We start from the raw sequence: 21486 nt of genomic DNA on the forward strand, positions 1-21486 counted from the left end.
TGGTGATCGTATATTTTTCTGCATGTCTGATACCCCACAACAGCATCGTATATTGCCTATGTCAACGTTTAACAGTGATATATACAAGGTGAAGACGTAGCCCGCCCGCATTGTAATTTCATTTGGCTATCGCAAAAATTGATGCTATTGTGATCGTATGGCTATTGCCGTACCAAGCTTCAATTCCTCTTCGGCTTTGAGTCCGCTTTCAGTAATATCAGTCTCACCAAAACAGATGCATAATATTTTCAGTTGCGGCAGCAGATTACTTGATATTTTTTCCCTTTCGCATTTCTGTTTATGCAGTAACGATCAGAAAAAGTCAAGCGATTTCAAATACATGTGGATAAATAACACTTCGTATCAATTATTTTTACTTTCGTATCACTTGTATAAATGTATATAATCATGAAACGACATGAATTTAGGTTATTGGCAAGGCGTATTTCGATGTAAAAATGAAAAATTACTTATTGTCTAAAAAAATCAGAAATAACGCCATTATTTTTCGCGCATAAAGCAGTTACTGAAGCACATACACCCGACGTTAAACGGGCGAGTGATCGAACAGAGATATTCAAGTGCACTCTAAATACGACGCTTAGTTTGAACGCACTATACAAGTATTATGCACAAAATATGCACTGCGGAGAAATCAAGAACTGATCGATGCTCGCTGATACTCGAGTCCATCGTCAGTATGATTTTTCTATAAAGCTTAACCGAGGCATGAAACGCGATGCATGCGCATTAAAAAATGAAACAAATGAGCCACTGCATGAGCATGAAATGAAAAAGTTTATTAAGAGTGTATGTATCCTTAGCGGGATACTCAAGAAAGTACATCTCAGAGGTATTGCGGATTTGAACCATGTAAATATTAGTTCTCACCAGCAATTATTCACTGCAACACCTTTGAATGTTCAATACAAAGCTGCTTACATCAAAACAAATGTTCGCGAATACACGTGCGGTTAAGATTCGGTTGTATGCGACGCGAAAGTAGGCTGATCGTTGACAATCATTCCCGATAAGAAATAATTCGATCTTGATCTGTATAAACAAGGCCAAACTCCAGAGATGTCCTGATAGGGAAGATGGAATTTTTAATTAGCGAGCTTATCTGCGTATAACGTGGTCTTAAAAGTACGACCCCGCATGTACACGTGTATATGTAGTTTCAGGGCGAGCAGAAAAAAGTAGGAAAGAAACGCGACTAGACGCCGCAGAGCAAAACGTGGTAAAAAGAAAAGAGCGCGCGCTACTGCGAGTCACGGACAATAAAATTGCAACAACGAGTAAAAAAAAAGAAACAAGTTGCAGCTCGTTGTGTTTGAAAAAAAGCGCCAACAGGCGGACGACAGAGAACGAGAGAAGAGGAAGGAGGTCTGAGGTCCGACAATACCGCAGCTCCGTCCGAAATGCTTTGCATATGAAAGAACCAGTGTGCGAACTACGGCCATATCCGTGTGTACATATGCGCGCGCGTGTGTGCGTGCTTGTATGTGTGCAAGCTCCTCCAAGACCTCTGTACGCTCTTTAGCAGCAGCAGAAATCGACCTGACGCCAGTACTCGTTTTATTTCTGTTTCCAGAGCTGCGCGGGTTCGTTTCTTCTCTTCCCGCCTTTTATCCTCTTTATTCTTCTTTCGACCAACCGTCTTCACCTTTCGTTATGCGTCAGCTAAAGATTTTATCCGTAACACTCTGAATTTCCCAGAAAGCTCCCAAGTCGATTGTATTTCCTTCCCACTAAATGATTCATCCTTAAAGCTGTATAAGCCTTAATTAAGGCTTGGGTAGTCTATAAATAAAGAAAAAAAAATGATTCACCCGATTTTAAATTAACAGATTTTATCGTACTATCTCGGGATTACTCGTAACATCATTAATTTTATATTTGTTTAAAAGCCTTAGTCATTCATTTAAAAATGAATCTTAATACGTATTTGAAAGGATTGTGGAGTTGCGTAGAATAACAGCGTAAATAATTTATATAGTTTTATTTTAGTTTATGAATATCTAGTATTTTCCGATACCATATATATATGTGCATTGACAGTATATCGTGAAATTTATATTTATGTAGTGAAATTGTGATGACTTATGGAAAAACGGTATAACTTGAATAAAAAAAAACAGAAAACAGAAAACATCGAAGAGATCTCGAAAAGATTTTAAAAAATGAAGAAACATAGCAAGATGTACATATATATTTATAAATAAATAATAGAATATCATTATTGTATAAGCAAGTAATAAATTTGTCAAATAACGTTACTAACTATTATTAAATAGAGTCGATCAATGAAAAAACGATATAATTTGAAATAGCCATTGGTTAACATACAGTAGATTTTGTAATTTGTTAACATTAAATTGATTATTATTACGTCCTGTCTTGCCTTTCGTCTATGACGGGGGACTCTCTTCCGACTTCTTAATCTTGTCGATCGAATGTAAATTGCGCTTGAAGCACCACTCACAGCCACGCACACCACACAATCGAGGGGTATTGATTTTTTGATGAGTTTTTCAATTAATTTCTCTAGAAACTATTTCGAAAAAGAAAGTTAATTTACTTCGATTCTTTTATTATAATCGCGAAGTGATAAAACTATTTGCCCACAACTTTGCAACGTGTACGCTTTCTGTTTGTCTTTCCTTGTTATTTCCAAGGAAAAGGGGAAACTCCCCTCCGAAAAACTTCTAGGCTCCCTAACAGCCCAATAGTAAAGAAAGTAAGTCGCTCATTAGTGCAATAATAAACGTCACCGGCCAATTAGTCAATCACTCCACTCTCCACACTATAAAATCAACCGTGAGAAAAAATTATTTCTCCTTTCATGCGACGACTTTCACGAAGTCGAGAAAGAGAGAGTAAGTCCATAAATTAAAGAGAGTGATTAGGTGGGAATCGAGAGACGGAGAGAAAGGGAACCACTTATCTTCTCTTTCGTCTTCGCGATTCTATACTCATAAAGTGTACATCGAGCGCTATTATACATATTTATCAATTCTGCAAAAGACGTCCTCGACTCGCAGACACACGTGTATCTTTCCGTGGCTGCGAAAAACAACAAATCTGCGCAGTTAGGCATTCTTGTGTGAGAAGCCTTAGAATGAGCTTTCTCAGACAACTTTCTCAGTGATCGCTTGGTGACACCTCAGCGTCTGGTGTCTGCTCTAGCTTGGGACGTAACCATTACATATATAATTGATTTTCTAATAGTTTTCTTGAAACATTTTTCCGGAATACCATTTTATCTCTGTTTTCCGTTGTTTTCGAGTTATACAGTTATTCCGCACATCCCTCCAATGATAAGCACACCAGCGAAAACAATAGAATTAATTTTGTGAATATGACATTCAAACAGCTATCTACCTAACGTAGTTTTTTTATGCTCTTCATTGGGATCGTGCAAAAATTTTATCTTTGAATTTTTAATGCTGAAAAGCACAGAGCAAAGAATAATTGATCCAAGTTGCGATCGAGTGAGAAGATGAGAAAAGAGAAGCGTCACGAACATGGCGGCAATGTGAGGCACTTAATCGAGCCCGCGTGAACTCATTCCCTCGTGCGCGAGTCAATGACTAAATCATCCCCGCTGACGAGAAAATACACTCGACGGCATTCATTGTCATTATTATGGGAACGGAAGGGCGCCAGAGTGGAGAAGAAAAAAGACGAAAAAAGACGAAAAAAGACGAAAGAGAGGTACCCTTTTCTGCTGGCAGGTGCTTACTATCAGCCTAGCACGCTTATTGATAGCTGCGCCGAAGGGGAACCAGAGAGCAGCCGCCAAATGTATTCGTGCGAAGCTGATGAGGTTTGCCCTTTCAGCAGTAGCAGCATCCTGAGAGTAGTGCTTCGCGAGCAACAGAACCGGCCGGAATCCGCTATATACTTTGGGATATCTATCTCCCTACCTCGCTCCATCTCGGCTGATCCCTTTGGATCTTATTGAAATTTCGAATAGAGCGGGTGCTACCTTTCACTTTGCACGCCTGCGTATGCCGTATTTTCCCGAGTTTTAACGCGAGAACTTCCCTTGGCCTCGTTTATTTTTACTTAAGCTTTTACAACTCTCTTTCTCTCGCTCTCTCTACGAAACTCTTCTTAGCTCCAAAAAAAATTTAACGATGATTGACGTGGGCATACATCGATTCGTTTTTATCGAAAATTCATGTACCACCATCGCGCTTCATAATTCACGAAATTTTATCACAATAATCGTTCAATAGAATATTGAAAATACATATCGCTTTCTCACTGGGTCGCAGCTCGCTCTCGTAGCTATAATTGCCAACTGAAATTTGAATAATTCAAAAAACTATTTGAAATCGAATATCACAGGTCGGAAGAGGTCAGGGTATCCATGAATTTTGCTTAAAATTTAACATTCCCTCGGAGAATGTAAATTCTGCGCATAAATTCGACTCTCGCCTGGAAAATGTCAAAAATGAGACATTCCGTTCCTACCGCCTCCCCTATCTCTCTTTCTCTCTGCCTCTATTTAATATTCTTCGGCGATAGTCTATCTGTACGTGCGGCTTAGACAACGCCAGGCAAATACGAGTGACGAATTACATTGACGTAAATTTGCAGGCGGATCGCTCTCACCCTGTCTCCCTCTGAGGCTATGTCGTGCCGCGTCGGCGCCTTGCGATGCGCAAGCGGCCGAGAGAGGGAGCCAGAAGAAAGAGCCGTGAAATAAACAGCGAGCCAGATAACGAGATCGATGCTAAATACTTGCAGTATCTTCCCCCCTTTTTTCTGACTCGTCCATCGCTCTTTGGTTGTTTATTTCGTCATCGATAGCACGCTGCTTGCGAGCGAGATCGGCGGACACGTGACGCGCTCGATAACGGTGATTTGCACGCCGCGAAAGCGAGCGCGGCGGAAGCGAGAGCGATCACTCTGCTGGATGTGGCAGGTCGCGAGGGAGGAGATCGCTGCTTCATTCTTGCACTCATGTTTTTCCGAGAGCCGTTTTAGTTTCGCCGGCTCCCATCGGCCGGCCCCACGCCACTCCTCCAACAGTTATCATTCCTCTTGCGTTCGCTTCGTACTTCTGTTCGGTTCTCTGCGTTTCTCGAGCTTCTTCCGTATAGACACAGTGTGCCCCGCCGATTCAGACGAACATATATATTCAAATGACATTCTGCAGAGACTGTTATCCGCGCGGCTATGCGTGCTCTTTCAACGGGACGTTATACCTTCGTCGCCATAGCCTGCGCGTCAATATGATTCCAACGCAAAAATGTAAATGTGCCTTTTGCCAATGCACGATAATATTCTCAACGTGACACTTTCTTGAAATGTTGCAATGCTCAGACAGACAAAAATTACCAAAGCGTTGGAAAGGACATTGAGTTGTGCTGTTGAAATTTCACAATTAGTTATTCATTATCACGCGTCGAACAAGTATCCGCATACGCCACAGCGTAAAATGTTCGGGGCTCTCGTGTTAGCTGGTCGCCCGTATAGGCCGATAAACACGCATATATTGAATAACGCGGTAAGCAATAAATAATATCGAGGCAATGCGTAACGTTCATAAAATTGAATGATGCCCAATAGGAAAAAAAAAAATAAAGCGATAAAATGTCAAACGCACGCACATCCGCAGGAGAATAACGAAGCTCAAAACTAAAATGCTTGTTGTACGTTGTTGTTGGGCTGTTCGGCGTGACAACGGGTTTAGGTGGCCTGGATCAAGGTGGACACAAAAGCAATCCTCGCCATCCACGAGCACGTCATCACCAACAACGCCCGGCTCTCGGTCACGCACAACGACTTCAACACGTGGACGCTCAACATCAAGGACGCGAGACCCGAGGATCGGGGAACCTACATGTGCCAGGTCAACACTGATCCCATGAAAAGCCAGGTAAGCCCGCCTTGTCCCGGCTTTTCGCCTTTATCTATTTTTTTTTCTGTGACGCGTACTAGTGGCACTTACAAATATTCGGGTCAATTATTCGCTGCAAATGATGCACTCGTTCGGTTAATAATTTAAAGTTAATGGCGGTTTGCAAATATTTCGAAACCACATTAATATACCTGTGAATACACGTTTTCGAGAATAAATGATGAATTTTTTAACTGATAATAATCAAATATGGCTCATCATTTATTCACAAATTTTCTAATGTCTATAGTAAATGTGGTAAAAAATCGGCCCGAAAGATGGATGGTAGAAAGTAAGTCAGTGAAGTTGTTTGAGTCCAATTAAGTCTAATGCTATGTGTATATGACGGTGCGTAGAGTGCAGTTTTGGAAGTTGTCATACCACCGGACATTATCTACGAGGAGACCTCGAGTGATTTAATGGTCCCGGAGGGAGGTTCCGTCAAACTCCTGTGTAAAGCGCGAGGCTACCCTAAGCCTGAAATCAATTGGAAACGCGAAGACGGACAGGACATCGTCTCCAGGGCGCCAAGCGGCAGTAGAACAAAGGGTAAGTATCACACAATGTTCATTGGTGTAGCAAAGTGTAGGTTCTGATATTGCTCTTTCATCTGATGAGCGTTATTGCTATATAGAACAACGAGAAAAAAAAAAGGGCCCGTTCAAAGCTGAAATATCGTAAACGCTAGGTGGTAAATGAAGGTTTCGGAGTTAGAAATATAGTAAAGGTATTGCCAGCGATCGGAAACGACAAAGCGATGCATTGGATTTGAGCAGTCGAATTCGCGGCGGCCGTGGCAGCTAACCGGCAATCCTCGGCATACCAAAGAAGTGAGAAAACAGAGAGCGCGCAGCGCACAATTCCACGCGGGCTCGCGCTCCGAAAAACAGAGGGCAAAGTTTGTCTGCCGCCGCACGTTGGCTCGGCTGGCACTTGGCTGCGAGGCAAATAAAAGCGCCCCGTCAATAAATGACGACACTGATAAACGCCTCGCTTACTCTCTATCTCGGATGTGCTGACTCTCTCTCTCTCCCTCTCGATTTTGTAAACTCGTTTAGCGGCAGAGCCATTGTTTCCGGCGGACGCACAGACTGCCAAAGATATACCAATAGCTCTGCATTTACATCTCGTTTTTCCATTTTTTTTTATTCGCTCTTTCCCTCTCCTGTGCAATTCAACTCGTATAACAACACACCAGTCGTCTCCTATTCACCCATTCATTTTCGATTACGACAATTCAATAATTTATCCGTTTGTGATCTTCACTCACATAGGCGCGAGCCGTTCTGTTATTACCTTGTCGAATGGCTGTGTATTTTTATGCTAATCGAATAGACTCATTAAGAACTTGCGAACGAGCAGTTTTTAATTCCTTTTGTGGAGAGGACCTTCAAGTTCTGTAAAGAATGTCCGCCTGCTATATGCATTGCTGCTTTGTTTTTAATCGTTTCTCGAATTTATTGCGGCATATGAAACTAGCACGCGAAATCTACAGATAAGTAATGCGCTCTTCTTTTGTTGCGAGGCAAAATTTACGTTCGACTATTAAAAATACGCCAATAAATTAGGAAATGAGGTCGGTCATTTGAATGCAAGCAAAGTATCGTAAAAAGCGATCACTATGAAAACCATCAATAAATTTATTAACTAATCGACAATGTAAATAAAATATTTTACTAAATAAAAATATGTAATGTGGAAAATTAATTTATATGCGTAACATATTTCAGTACCACAGGCACAAGGGGAGGTGTTGAGCTTCCCCAACGTCGGCAGGAGCGAAATGGGAGCTTACATGTGTATAGCAAGCAATGGTGTGCCACCTTCGGTGAGCAAGAGGATGATGCTGCAAGTTCATTGTGAGTATAATCTATGCATTCTGTCGCAGCGGTTGATCAATTTTTTCCTTTTCCTGTTTATTTACGGTGGAGCGAAGCATTTAGCGCGTTCTCGATTTTTCCCTCGAGCATGTCTGAGCACTTAACCACCACCTCGTCTTATGAATACCTAGAGAAAAGTCGCACTTTTCATACTGACAGCGTATTTTTTCAATACCTATATTCAGTTATATCTGATGAAGTTTCTATCGGCATTTCATTTGATCTCACTTATCATCATCAAATCAGACTTCATTGCGGCAAGAAAATTCCATGAATATTCTATCACATTTAATAACTGTCTAAATCTTAACGTACGATACCATTTCCACGAGAATATGAGTCCATAGATATTTTATAACAATTCATAATTTCTCGAACTTTTTATATGATACGATTTCACATTTGGGTTTAAAAGTCGTATCGCGTTACAAAAATAGCTGTGAGGAGCGGTAACTTCAGTTTTTAACATTGTTACACATGAAAAATGCATAAAAAATGACGCCAGCACACGTACATATACAAAGTGACGTTAAAAAAAACTTGTGTTCGTGTGTGTAACCCCTCACAGAAGTAACGAAATACATAGCGGTAATATTAGTTAAGCTTTTCCAACACTGGCGTAGATAGTACTTATTAAAAAGATGGTCAAACGTTGTATAAGCTGAAATTTAGTAGTATAACTGCAGCTGCGTCATCTCATTTGAGCAAGCGAGGGGCGCATCGAAGGGTCGCAGTGTAAACAAAGGATGTTCACGGGTGAATTAACGAAGCGAATAGTGTCGGCTGAGGAAGCGCGAATAAACGAGCCGGAGGAGACAGAAGAGGGAGCAGAACAGGGTGAAGAAGGGTGAGGTGAGCGAGGTGGGAGGAGCGAATGAAACAATAACCATTACGAAAGGAGGTTAAGAAAATTAAGGAGCAAAAAGAAGGTACAGCCAACGACTGCCACCGTGAGAAAGAAAGAGACAGAGAGACAGAGAGAGAGAGAGACAGAGAGAGAGAGAGACAGAGAGAGAGAGAGAGAGAGCGAGAGAGAGAGAGAGATAGAGCGAAGACGAGAAGGTGGCGTCGAAAAGGTAAACCGCAAGAGCAAAATGATAAGGCTGCCGAGACAATGGGTCAGATAGACTCTACGGAGATAGCGTCGTGGCGTTATAGCGTCGAGTGGGAGAGATAATAAAATTACAGTGCTACTGCTGCTGCTGCTGCGCAATACACTATGGGTGCAGCTTGAGAGAGAAAGAGAGAGAGAGAGAGAGAGAGAGAGAGAGAGAGAGAGAGCCTTGGAATGAATTAAGCCGCGGTTACGAGCGACTGGCCGCGCCGCGGCTCTATCTGTTCGCGTCCATCTCCAAGCTCGATTCACGCTGCAGCCTCTTCTGCCTTGCTTCTGCGCTAGAGGTAATTCCTTCCCGGAAATTGGATGTTCGCTAACACGCGCCAGATGCGGACCAATGCCAGCGCCTTTAAGACGGACAGCACCGAATAATTCAACGGATCGACACCTTTCCTCTGCTCCCCATGCCTCGCCGGCATCTTCCCACTCCCCTAATTGCTCGTTCTTGCTGATTTGGGCACCGCCACCACAAAGCCTAAACCAGCTATCATGTTTTCTTGACAATGTCTCTCTCTCTCTCACTCTTTTATTATTGCCATTCGTCCATTAAAATCTTGTATATTTAAATCTCAAAAGATTTAACAAGCATCGATGTTAGTGACCGTTCTCCCACTCTAGTTTCGAATAAATAGAAAAAAATATATAAAAATATCGGTTATATTAAAATATCAGTGGTAGTGAAAAGAAAGGATTAGACCTATAATGACAAATGTTCGATTTGTTTGATATTCTTGTTCTTTATTAGATGAATCTTGCAGCTTTGACAAGCTGAGTATGGACATTTGGTAAATTCGAACCGGGGTTGTCAGTTGAAGGCGATTCCTTTTCAATTACTTGCCACAGTTGCTGCTCATGATGGCTCTCTTTCTAATTCCACGGGCGTCAAGGTGGTTGGCTTTTCCGCGACAGAGGACGAGAGGTAAGAAGTGGGAAGTGCGAAGAGAGAGAGAGAGAGAGAGAGAGAGAGAGAGAGAGAAGGGGTGCGATGCAGCTGGAACGATAAGATAACGCGGCCGATCCTTCTCTACATTACCACCTAGTCTGGCGCAGATGGGACGCGGTTACGGTGAGAGGAAAGGAGAAACGGAGGTAAAGAGAGGATCGAGCCCGTAAACTTTTCGTTAGGTTTTATACTCGGCGCGCGTACTCTCACGTCGCCGTCTACACGCGCGATCGTGGGGCACGGGTGCGCGCTACTGACGCGACGTCGGGGCCACGATAAAAAAGGGATTAAGAAAGCTAAAGTGGCGCGCGGCCCGAGCTTAAAATCTCGCGTGTAAAGAGCCTTTTTTACTCAGTGTCGCCGCTGTTCGCCCACCCTCCTATGACCAGCCTCTCATCCAGCAGCAGTAGTAGCAGCAGCACTAAAGACACTTCTCTCCTCTCTCTCTCTCTCTCTCTCTCTCTCTCTCTCTCTCTCTCTCTCTCTCTCTCTCTCTCTCTCTCTCTCTCTCTCTCTCTCTTCTGACGTTAATTGCGCGCGGTACTCGCTGTCGTATAACGCCCGACGCTACAGTGCATCGGCGCCGCGCCAAAATGTCGATTGCCGCCACCTAGCATGTATAGCATCAACGAAGAAAGCCGCCCTGAGTTCATCAGCACGCCTCCTATAACCTTTTTCCTTTCTTTTTCTCCTCGATTTTTCCTCGCTACCGATGGAGATGACGTTGTCTTTACGAGCTGCAAAGAGCCAGCCGCAGTCGACTAGTGCGCGGCTCGACACGGCCTACCTTAAAACCCAGCACAACGTTATTACCGGCTTTTACTCGCCAGCCTCGTAGCCAGCACCTCCGAGCTCTTTAATTGATCGTAATTATATAAGACGCCAACCAAGGACCGACAGAAGAATAACAATTTCAATAAATGAATGTACCGGTTCCTCCTGGCTCTTGCTCTTTCTTCTCTACCATTATATTATATATAATATATAAAACTGAATTATATCTCGCTATCTACCAAAATAGTACTGTGACCTGAGATATCTACGGTATCTGATACTAATTACATTACTGACAATCAAATTCAATATTAAAGTTAGTGATTCGATGATTTATTCAAAAATTATTCAAATGGCATTAATATGCTCTGACTTCACCTGAGAACGCGTAAATCTTCATGGTCGATAACATATAATACCTTGTTAGAATTCGCTATTTAAATTGATTTTTTGGCGTAGACATTTATATAAAGACAAGCACTTATCCAATGACGTTGACGAAGAGAAAAGTAAGAAAATATATTTTGTGGTGTTCGTCTACGATTATTAAAGTTCTATATAAGGAATATATATATCTGAGATAGAAAGTATGAAACTGATAATGACTGACGGCTAAAAAGATGTGCGCGTAGGTGTTGAGAGTATAGAGCGACGATGATGGGATGGAAGAGGATGTCGAAAGGCAAGAGGTCGATCGCTTATCCGCTAATTGCAGTGTAAAGGACAGGGGCGCATTATGCGCGAGCAGGTAGCCGCCTCCTTTGCCTCCCTCAGACTCGCGCCACGACGTACTCGTCGTCTCCTGCGACTGACGATGGGTCAGATGTATATTCTCTGCTTTATAAATCGACCCTATCGCGCAAAGTACGAGAACATTAAATGCCGTAGCACTTACTATGTTTAATAATATGCCTCTCTCTCTCTCTCTCTCTCTCTCTCTTCTCTGTTTTACGACAAAAATAACTTTTACAACTCGTTGATGGAACGTTATGTAATTTTATCGACGCGATCGAATGACAAAGTCAGAAGAAACTCCATTAGTTGCTGAAATACGGAAAATACACGATTATCTTGATCATGTAGATCCGGATACTGGTGGATGTTAAACAGATATGTTTTAATCGTTAAATTAAAAAATGAACGTGGAATTGAAATTTAATACTCCCGCTAAGAGCATCAATCATTGAAAACTGGAATCGACAGTTGTCTGGTAAAAGCATGAAAACTCAATCCATTAGTTTCGGTCATATTAAAATTCGATGAGTATGGAAAACATTGAAATATGAATTGTCAGCTAACTTACGGATAAAATCTGAAAAAAATAACAACGCAAATCCTTTGTGCTTTGACTTGTTAAATATATAATAACCAAATACTAATTAGAAACTCTTGAAATGTCGGTCTCTGATCGGGTCATTAGATAATTTGCAGGCTTTTTCGACCTCGAACGTTGATCAGCACCAGCTGACAATCACGACAGCGTGTCCGATAAAATGTCGGCCGCGAACGTGTAAATATGCGCGGATTGTAGGGCTACGGTGTAAAGAGAGGGATGGAGGGGGAGGGAGAGAGAGAGAGAGAGCGATGAAAAGAGGAAAAAGAGAAAGGGAGAAGCGCTGCACTTCGATTGATTTATGACTGCGGCCCGAGCCGAAAGTTTTAATAGCCTTCTCGCGATATATAAGCGCAGCTGAAAAAGCGTGCATTTTCATTTTTTTTTACCGAGAGAGCTGCCTATTGACGCGTTCGCGACTCACAGGAATGCAAGAGACGAATGTGTACGGAGAAATCCGTTGAAAAGCGACAGATAGCTCTCGTTTGCGATTGATGGCACTTCCTCGTCTATCCCTCTCTTCTTTTCCCAACAGCGTAAGCGCGAATCACATGCGTTTTCGCGCTCACGCTGTTGGGTTTTCGCGTTCGATCTCGCGCTAGCGCGGATGATCGAGGCGCAATCGAGCTGAATTTCACGCGGATGCTGCTACATGCTCTCATCACTTTGACAAATCGGAAACAATGATGTTTCAACATTTTTTTCGACCCCACCGCTTTCCTCACTCGCATCCTCCATGAAGCGTATTTACATTTTTCGGTATAAACCGAGATCACCTTTTCGCATCAATCTGTTTCCACGTACGTACTCGCTCGCCGCCACCGTCGAAGCTAACACTTCCTATTTCTCATCTATCCAATATCAAACACACTATGATTAATGTGCAATAAAGCAAAACGTAATATGATTGGTATACGTTGCTGCAGTTCGACCATTGATTGAGGTGCCGAATCAACTGGTAGGCGCGCCTATGGGAACGGATGTGACGCTTTCGTGCAAAGTTGAAGCCTCGCCGAAGCCTATTAATTACTGGACGCGCGAAAATGGTGAGTATGCACGCAGCACAGCGCGCCGAGTGCTTTGGCGCTTGCCAATTTCAAGTTTTATACGGCCCCGATGGATAGCCAACCTTGCAATTTCCTTATTCCATCAACGTGTTTGCACACTTGACCGCCGCTCGCCGCCAGTGCCGCTTATCTCGTCGTTATCAAAATTGCCAAACTACATTTCAACTTTGTAGAGACGAAACTCGTGGAATATCGTATCGAAAGTACTCCGCGTGTTTCCTCACTAGTGTTTCCACTTCCCACCATTTTCGTTCAATAGTTTTTATAAAAGCCCCAGTTGCTTGTTAAAACAACAAATAGAATTTGCTCTTATTTCAATGTAGTTTTAATGTACACCGAAAAAAGCAAGATCAACGTCGACAAAGATTAATTTGAGTAATTTTATCAAGTTATTGAAAGCTCAACTATGAGCTCAATTTTTACTAAATAGAGACGAGGAGGCAGTTCAATTAGTCGGATGACAAAAGCAAATAAAGTTTCAAATGTTAAATCGACTTTTCTGAAGAACTAAATTAACGAGTTCTATAAATGTCTACTCAACAGGGGAAATGATAATAACCAACGACAAATACTACATGTCTGAGGAAGCGACAAACATGTACAGCTCCTGGATGCAACTGATCATTCGCAAACTTGAAGCACGTGATTTCGGCGGCTACAAGTGCATTTCGAAAAACTCGTTAGGTGACGCCGAAAGTGGCATCAGATTGTACGGTGAGTAAAAAGTCTACCTTTTCACTTGATTTTTATTTCAGTTCCCTTTTCAGTCGGAATATCGATTAGGTTTTTGCTATCGAAGAAGACTTCGTGGAACTCGCAACTGCAAAGCGAAAGAAAGAATATTATGTTGTTAGCTGCATAAACAGTAGGAGATGAAAAAGTCTCGTATGGATAAAGCTCGTAGGTGATCGTTAACAATAGCTAAGCGGTTTGAAACCCAAAGGATCGAATGAAAAAGTTGCGCGCTCAAAGAGACGACGTGCAGAAAAGTACAGTAGATTAAAAAACATAAAAGTAATAGTTAAGAGTTAACGAGAGGATATCGCAGATGAACGATGCTAAGCCGATAAAGAGCTTTTGAGAAACTCAGAGAACAGAATTTTGATAATGTTGGCGGTGCGCGAACAAGTCGACGGGCGAGGCGTCGGCGAGAAATAAGCGCGAGTAGACTGTGAACTGTTGTTCTTTAATGAAATACTTATCTATCCGGGCATCCGGGTTGCTGGGCTCTTTAGCTCCTTTGCCCCGTCGAGGCGAGGGAGAGCTACGAACCGCCGCAAGAGCTTATCTGATCGCGTGACTACGTTGCAAAACCAAGCAAGAGATGCGCGAGACAAGGGGCGTCCGTTTACATCGGAAAATACTCGTCTCAAGGGCCGCACTCTTTCTCTCTCTCTCTCTCTCTCTCTCTCTCTCTCTCTCTCTCTCTCTCTCTTTCTCTCTCTTCACTGCTGCCGCGTGTTTTTTCCTCATCCGCGCTCTCGGAATTATAACTTTCGCGCTGTTAAAAATGAAACTGGCCTTGGCCCCGGGGATGGAAATGTTGTTTCGTGCACCCTTCCTTTTATTACCCCTCGCCACATTCTTTCTCTCTTTCTCTCTCATTATATTTAAGGCTCACCCGAGATTTTCAAATGAATCTGAATTATTGCTTCCAAGAGTATAGCTTACTATGAAAAACACGCCTGTCTACTTTTCTCATTGATTATAATTCTGACCGAGAATTTTTAATGCGGCGCTCAGCACGACTTTAATTGAAATTTCGCGGAACCCTCTTCGTTTAGAGTTTTATAGACTTGACCACTCTTGGCATCGTTTAAATTCCTTTCTACGATATATAATTAAATTATTCATGTTAGCTGAAGTGAGAAACTAGCAATGAAAGTTTTATCGGTGGTTTATTAAAAAGTAAAAAAACTTAACTTCGAAACTACCGCTGTTCTTAAATAATAATCCAATTAGCTGCACATGCAATATTATACTATGTTATCTTTTCATCATATTAATATATTAGATTTACACGTAGTTTTAGTGGTTTCATTCATTTTTTTCCCCGCATAGCGAAGACGCTCAATAAACATGATAGTTTGAACTAACTCAAAAAAAAAGTTCGAAAATCGAAGCTACCTCTTCGTTCAGTACTTAGTTAATTGCACCTAAATCTCGTTAAACGGATAAGTTCTAAATGCGATGTTTACTCGAGATAGGCTATATTGCAATGATGAGCTATGATTAGTGACGATAGCAAACAAATCATCAAGGACATAATTCACGTTGAAAATTGGGTTATTGAATAAGAGCTATTGAATATGTAGGTAGAGCATATATAGGTATAGCCAATTCGGCGATTAATTCGGAGTGGGTTTTGCCAAATTTTCAAACTAAGTTCACGCTTATTATTTGTTAGTGGTATTAATAGAAACTGCAAATACTATTATATAAATATAGTTTACTTTTTAATTTAAAAATAAACGAAAAGTCGTGTGGATAGTCTTATTTCAAATTATACAGGCAACATGTATCAAAAACTATATGTTGCTTTATTCCTTGCTCAAAGTTTCGACTCTTGCCGAGCTACCAAAAATGTAGCACTGCATAAAAACTCATCGTTATAATGAAACTACAGAATTGAGAGGTTTACGCAGAATTTATGTTTTGAAAATGCTTCAAGTGTTAAGTAAACCTAGATATGATTTTCAACGTATATTAATTCTTGAAAGTCAAAGGTTTTGATTTTATTGATGTTTATCACTGCTATGAGCAAAAAGGCTAGGTTATTAGTACATGAGACGACGAACTAAATTACTCTTGAATATAGAATATTGTCCTTATCATTAGCATATTGGACAGAATGGAGCCGCATTAATGTATTTTTTCTGTGTAATTGGTCGTATAATCCATTAAAAGGAAATCCACGAACAATCGGAGAAGATTAAATTAGCCGATTACAAGTATTATTAGAGATGGGGAAAGTTTAATAAGCGTACTAACGAGGTGGCGAGTCTAATCTAAGATGAAGTTGGCATGGAAGCACGTTGACAGATGAGGGTCGGAGCGTATCCGGTAATTATGGCTAGCGCGTAAAGCAAAGCGCGCTAGAAGTGCGCCAGCGCGGCTTCGTTTTTCTTTTCCTTTTTTCTCCTTCTAGTACAGTACCGCGCCAAACCGCACTCACGGAAGGGGGTAAAAAAGGCGTTGCGGGGAAGGGAGAGCAGCGACTGACCGGCCAAAGTAGCAGTTTAACACTGATAACACTTGGCAGACTTTTATCGATCATGTCTGGCAACAGATGGCTCACCCAATTCTCACTCGGGCGCACGCGGTGACGGCGCGGCGGCGAGCAGCCCAGCCTGATAAACGATAACTAATGCGTGCCGGATATTGTTTCACCGACTTTAGCACCCTGCAGCCGTTCGACTCTTCGTCTTGTTCTTCTCTCACTTCTCTCTCGCTACCACGCGCCCTTTCTTCGGCTTGTCGTAGTCGCTGCTCTCCGTACGTGTGTTTCTTTCCTCGGATAACTTTCTTCCGGTTTCCACGCGCGGAGCCCCCCACTCCCCTCTCGCTACGGCTGCTGTCACATGTGCCAGCAGCGTTCTGCTGGTTTCGTGTCTCATTCTTTGACGTTTCCAACGATTTCGTTTCAGCCAACCCCTGCGGCCAGATCTGGACGTGCCACGCTGTTTTTTTTTTGTTTTCGCCCAACAGATGTACACGAGAAATGATCATAACGGAAGCGCTACCTGCGATAACGAATTAATGCTGAAAGAGCTAATCTCGGATGAAGATAGCGCGCATTTTTTCAACCTCGTTCTCTGCTTCGGGGAACGCAAAGAACACCGCGAACAATCGATACAAACCATTTTAAAATACTATTGGAAACTTCTGATCCGCGGTACTTTACGATTCTCTGTTGCAGAAATAGCACTGCAGGATAGAAAAGGCGACAACGACTTTGAGAGCGACGAGCGCGAGCAAAGCAACCGGCTGAACCACGTGTACCAAGGCTCGCTGCGCGAGAGCGGCGCGACCCTCCAACCGAGGGGTAATGCGGCCACGGCTGCGGCGACAGCGTCTTCTTCTTTCGACAGCAACATGCAAGTGGCGAGGCTCCGGATGACTCTGCTACTGCTGTTGCTGCCAGTGTTGATCGCCAGGGCGTAAGTGGCCCGTGCTCTCTCACTCACTCGGTCACGCTCACCTGTAAAAAGTTGCATAGTACCTATAAGCTATACACCAGCGCCACCAACATGCCCCGGGTTCTGGCTCGTTCGCGACTCGGAGCTCGGCTATCCTATCTCACCTATTGGCTTTTCCGCGTGTCCCCAGGACATGCTCGTTAATTTGATTCGTTCGTTCTTGTCGCTAGGTCGATAGTCTCGCGCCGATAACACGAACGCAGCCGAGTCCGGAACAATAACTGTTATTATTGTGCGGATACAAAAGCATTGTACATAGACCTTATCAAAAATGGATAAGCGCACCTGGAGAAAGCTTATTTATTGAAAATGTTACTTTAGTCCTGGCTTTGATGTTTTAGCGATTTCGATGCGTATGCAATTCGAATGAGTGACATCCTCATAGATTATGTGCGCATTTGAAAAGTTAAAAGCAACCGCTGTCGTGCCAAAGTTACTTGAGTTGTTCGTGAGTACGGAAATAATTATGGAAGAATGCACCGTTGAAAATTATCGTTGACTTTATTATAACTACTCGAGGCTCACGACTACTGAAATGTCCAAAAATGAAATTTCGTTGCATGTCGTTCCTGTTTCTACAATCTAATGATGTAGGGGATAAAGCAAGTTGAAAGATAAGATTAAGGAATCTAAAAAAGTTCACTAGGGAATGCTGAAACATTCAGTGCCCGATTCCCGAACGACAAGCCTAAATGATTTAGCATACACGCTAGACAATGTAGGATGAAGGAGGCTAAGTGACATGACGTAAAGATTGATCTGTAGATTGAAATTCTAGCGACCTATATTGCTCTGCTTGTACCGAGGACACGGTGTTCATGCGCGTGAAAGATGGAATTGAGAACTGCGGGCGGAACGCGACAGGTTTTCCGCACAGCGTTTTCCGTGATTGCGCACATTTCATTATCCGATATAATTCCGGTTGCCTCTTGGCCCCTCTCCCTTTTCACTTTTCTCCGCTTTCTTCTTGCGCCATGCTCGCACTTCATATCGCAGATTAGCGAGCACCTGTTGCTGCTGCTACCGCTGCAGCCAACAGTGCCGCCAGCTACGCTGCTCCTCTGGAAATCTAATTGCTTCCTCGGCGCAAGAATCGACTCCGGCTTGCGGATATATTATATATCCGTACTTCGCCAAAGAAAACTCTTTAATAATCTCGATGCACTACTCTCTGATCTGCTCCGGCAAGTTGCTGCTGCGGATGAAAGTTTTTCGCGAACTCCTTAATTAAGAACACGATTTGCCTCTCACGCTCCATCGTACACTCGGTATTCGATTTTCGAAATTTTTACACCAATTCGATCACTATTTCTTGTAAATGGTCCAAAAAACATATCATTTCTACTGACTAGGCAAGTGGCGTTAGATCCATAAAGTTCTATAGTGTTTGTACATTTAGTAAATTGTAACTCTTGTCAATTAAAGTTTTTTAGTGCGTGTTTCAGTTATATTAATACTGTCTTATAACAAAACAAAAAAATGACTTAATTACAGTTGAATAGACCTTCTCTACAGCATTTGTCATGGAATTAGTATACTTTATTTTTTTATACGTGTGTAAATATCTTTTCAGTACGTTTTTTCATAATTTTCCACTTGAAAAGGTTTATGTGCATCAGAAAATGTTTAATTACTCATAAAATGTCAACTTAGCACATTTATTTTTCTGTCAGAAGAATGCGTAATATCAAATAGGTTTATCATATTAAAAAATAATACGACAGTTTCCGTATGCTAACTCGCAATCATCTTATAAAATTTTACTGACTGATTCTATACTGATTTTTTCATACTCTGAAAGGATATACACTTTTTACTCACTGCAATAATGAAAGTACATAACTTAATCGTATGACCATGCTTTGAAAAGTTTCAAAAATATACATTTGCTTTTTCTGAACTATATCACGACGTTAGTGCTATAACATTGTAATAAAATTATAGATTAAAAGTATATAAAAGATTAGTAGGATTAAATTTTATTAAACTGCTGATAAAAATATATTTACATAAGTACATATCAGAGTTATTTAAACTTTCAAATCAAATTTGATTTTATTAACGAAAAAAAATTAGAAATATTGATGTCAATCAATATCTAATCTTGAATTTAATATTTTGATATAAATCTGATTAATCCGTATGCTATGAAGATTAACTAGAGCTTTTAAAATATGCTTTAAGATGTTCCAAATATATGCTTTTGGAACCTCAAATAATAAACAAATGGACTTTATAATTGTGTACAGTAATTTTTTTAAATTCTTTAATAATATGTTACACTGTTTAACATGCAAATGCAAGATCTGTGTGATGTAATGTTAATGAAATCGATATTATAATATAAATATTTATACAATTTAAAATGCATACAATGACTTTCAATTTTAATGATTAAATTAACGTATATATATTGAACGATTATATTATTACGAATTATTCCATTAAAATAACTAATTTTTACATTGAGATATTTTAAATTCAGGCAAATTTTCTCAAATATTTAAGCAATAAATAGCAATTCTTTGGAAGTTGATTTTCACACATAATGTTATTTTGAGTGTAAATATTGTGGTTAACTGACGTTTTACGATTTGTGAATATAGTTTAATTATGAACTTCAAAAGATTTCTATGCATTATTTTTGAAAATTCAGTAGAATTATATCATGAAAATTATTCAAATGTAGAATAATGCCTAATTTAAGAAATTTAATTATGTTTCTTCATGCTATTCATTCCTGAATCGATTCATAAGAAACAATTTTCAAAACAGTTCATATACTACGGAAATTTAACCACAATTGATACGAACATTATATAGCACTTAAACTTTATCAAAATTAGTAATTATAAAGGACAACAAAATTCGAATTGACAAGGTTCTTTTAATAAAGTTTTAATGTATGATACGTATTAAAGTAAGTGATTATTTTTGCATTTTCAGAAAATTGCAAAGTTACACAGTCGAATTGATTATAATTGTTGAAATGTTGTTGAGGATAAAATGTTAACGGAATGAGAAATTCGTGGTTAGCTATTATAAACTACTCACAAAAATTTAGGGGTATAAAACAATTCCAAATAGTTGAAGTCATTTTCGATAATGGATAACTCGAAGAAAAATGGTCATACATAAACAAAAAATTATAACTTCAAGTTTCTAGTTTTCAGATCTGAGTTGTAAAATATTTTAGCTTAGGCGGTTTACGAATAGTAATAGAAAAAACCGTAAAAAAAATTTTTTTCTAAATTTTTCATCGTCTTTAAGATGATCTGCGGAACTTTAAAAATGTACTTCTATCATGCGACTTTGAAACTCTTTTAGGCAATTTAATCAACTTTGATTTGCTTTGTTAAAGAACTCCGTACGGTGATTTGGTCAGAGTAATCGTTGATCAAGGCAAAGAAGGCCCGGAATCCAATGATCGTACAGAAAATGGAAGTAAGGTTCTTAAAACTGCAAAACATTCTCTATGACATGAAATTAGTGGCTGTTGATGAAAAAAATTTTTCGAAATGATGTTAATTGAAAAAAAGTTGAAAATTTACAAATTTAAGGATATTCATAAAATTGGGTATAACTTTGGATATAATGGATGAATGAAGGATGTCGACTGCAATTTTTCAACCTCAAAGTGTACCCAAAAACTCTCAAAGTTGCGGAGTACTTCGATTTTATTTTCTTAATGCTCCGAAGATTCAAAATTAACATTTCTGTGATAAATGAATTTTCCTGTATGACAAGGACAGACGATCTCTCATTTATCGTCACCGTGATGTAGGAAATCGTGACCATTTCGTAAGATCAGTAATGGTATGAGTAGGCATTTGTTGCAATATCAAAACTCCATTAGTGATCGTTAATAGAATACTAACTGTCGAAAGATACATCAATGAAATCCTCAAATCCCACGGGCTTCCTGTCCGCAAATGGATAGGAAGTCGGTTCATTCTTATGCAGGATAATGCTCGCTCTCTCACTGTCGTACGTACCAGAAATTTTCTCGCCAAGAACAATGTGGTAACGCTGCATCACTCGCCAATAAGTCCCGATCTGAATCCAATCGAGCATGTTTGGGACATGCTTAAGTGTCGATTGAAGAGAGACTACCCGCAATTGTACAATTTGCGTCAGCTGTCTCAAGCTGTGATCCAATGTTGGCGGGGACTAAGCCATAGAGACATTCAGAGGTGCATCAATATGCGGGAACATCAATTTGCAAACGATGATCCAAAACAGTAGCGACAACACTAAAT

At 40.7% G+C, this 21486-nt stretch overlaps 1 protein-coding gene across 2 annotated transcripts in view; it reads left to right on the forward strand.

The window, feature by feature from the left end:
- Positions 1-19070, forward strand: part of LOC131673579 (lachesin) — a 100655-nt gene extending 81585 nt beyond the window's left edge. For both annotated transcript variants that reach the window (XM_058951673.1, XM_058951674.1), the window contains exons 4-9: positions 5708-5893; positions 6271-6463; positions 7645-7773; positions 12888-13007; positions 13572-13742; positions 16948-19070. In XM_058951673.1, the coding sequence (XP_058807656.1) occupies positions 5708-5893; positions 6271-6463; positions 7645-7773; positions 12888-13007; positions 13572-13742; positions 16948-17192 (1044 nt within the window). In that variant the 3' untranslated portion in view covers positions 17193-19070. The remainder of the gene's footprint in view (positions 1-5707; positions 5894-6270; positions 6464-7644; positions 7774-12887; positions 13008-13571; positions 13743-16947) is intronic.
- The last annotated feature ends 2416 nt before the right edge of the window (positions 19071-21486 follow it).

This window comes from Phymastichus coffea, unplaced genomic scaffold, assembly GCF_024137745.1.
Source record: "Phymastichus coffea isolate CEN01 unplaced genomic scaffold, Cenicafe_Pcof_1.1 PCOF00185, whole genome shotgun sequence".
Classification (NCBI taxonomy): domain Eukaryota; kingdom Metazoa; phylum Arthropoda; class Insecta; order Hymenoptera; family Eulophidae; genus Phymastichus; species Phymastichus coffea.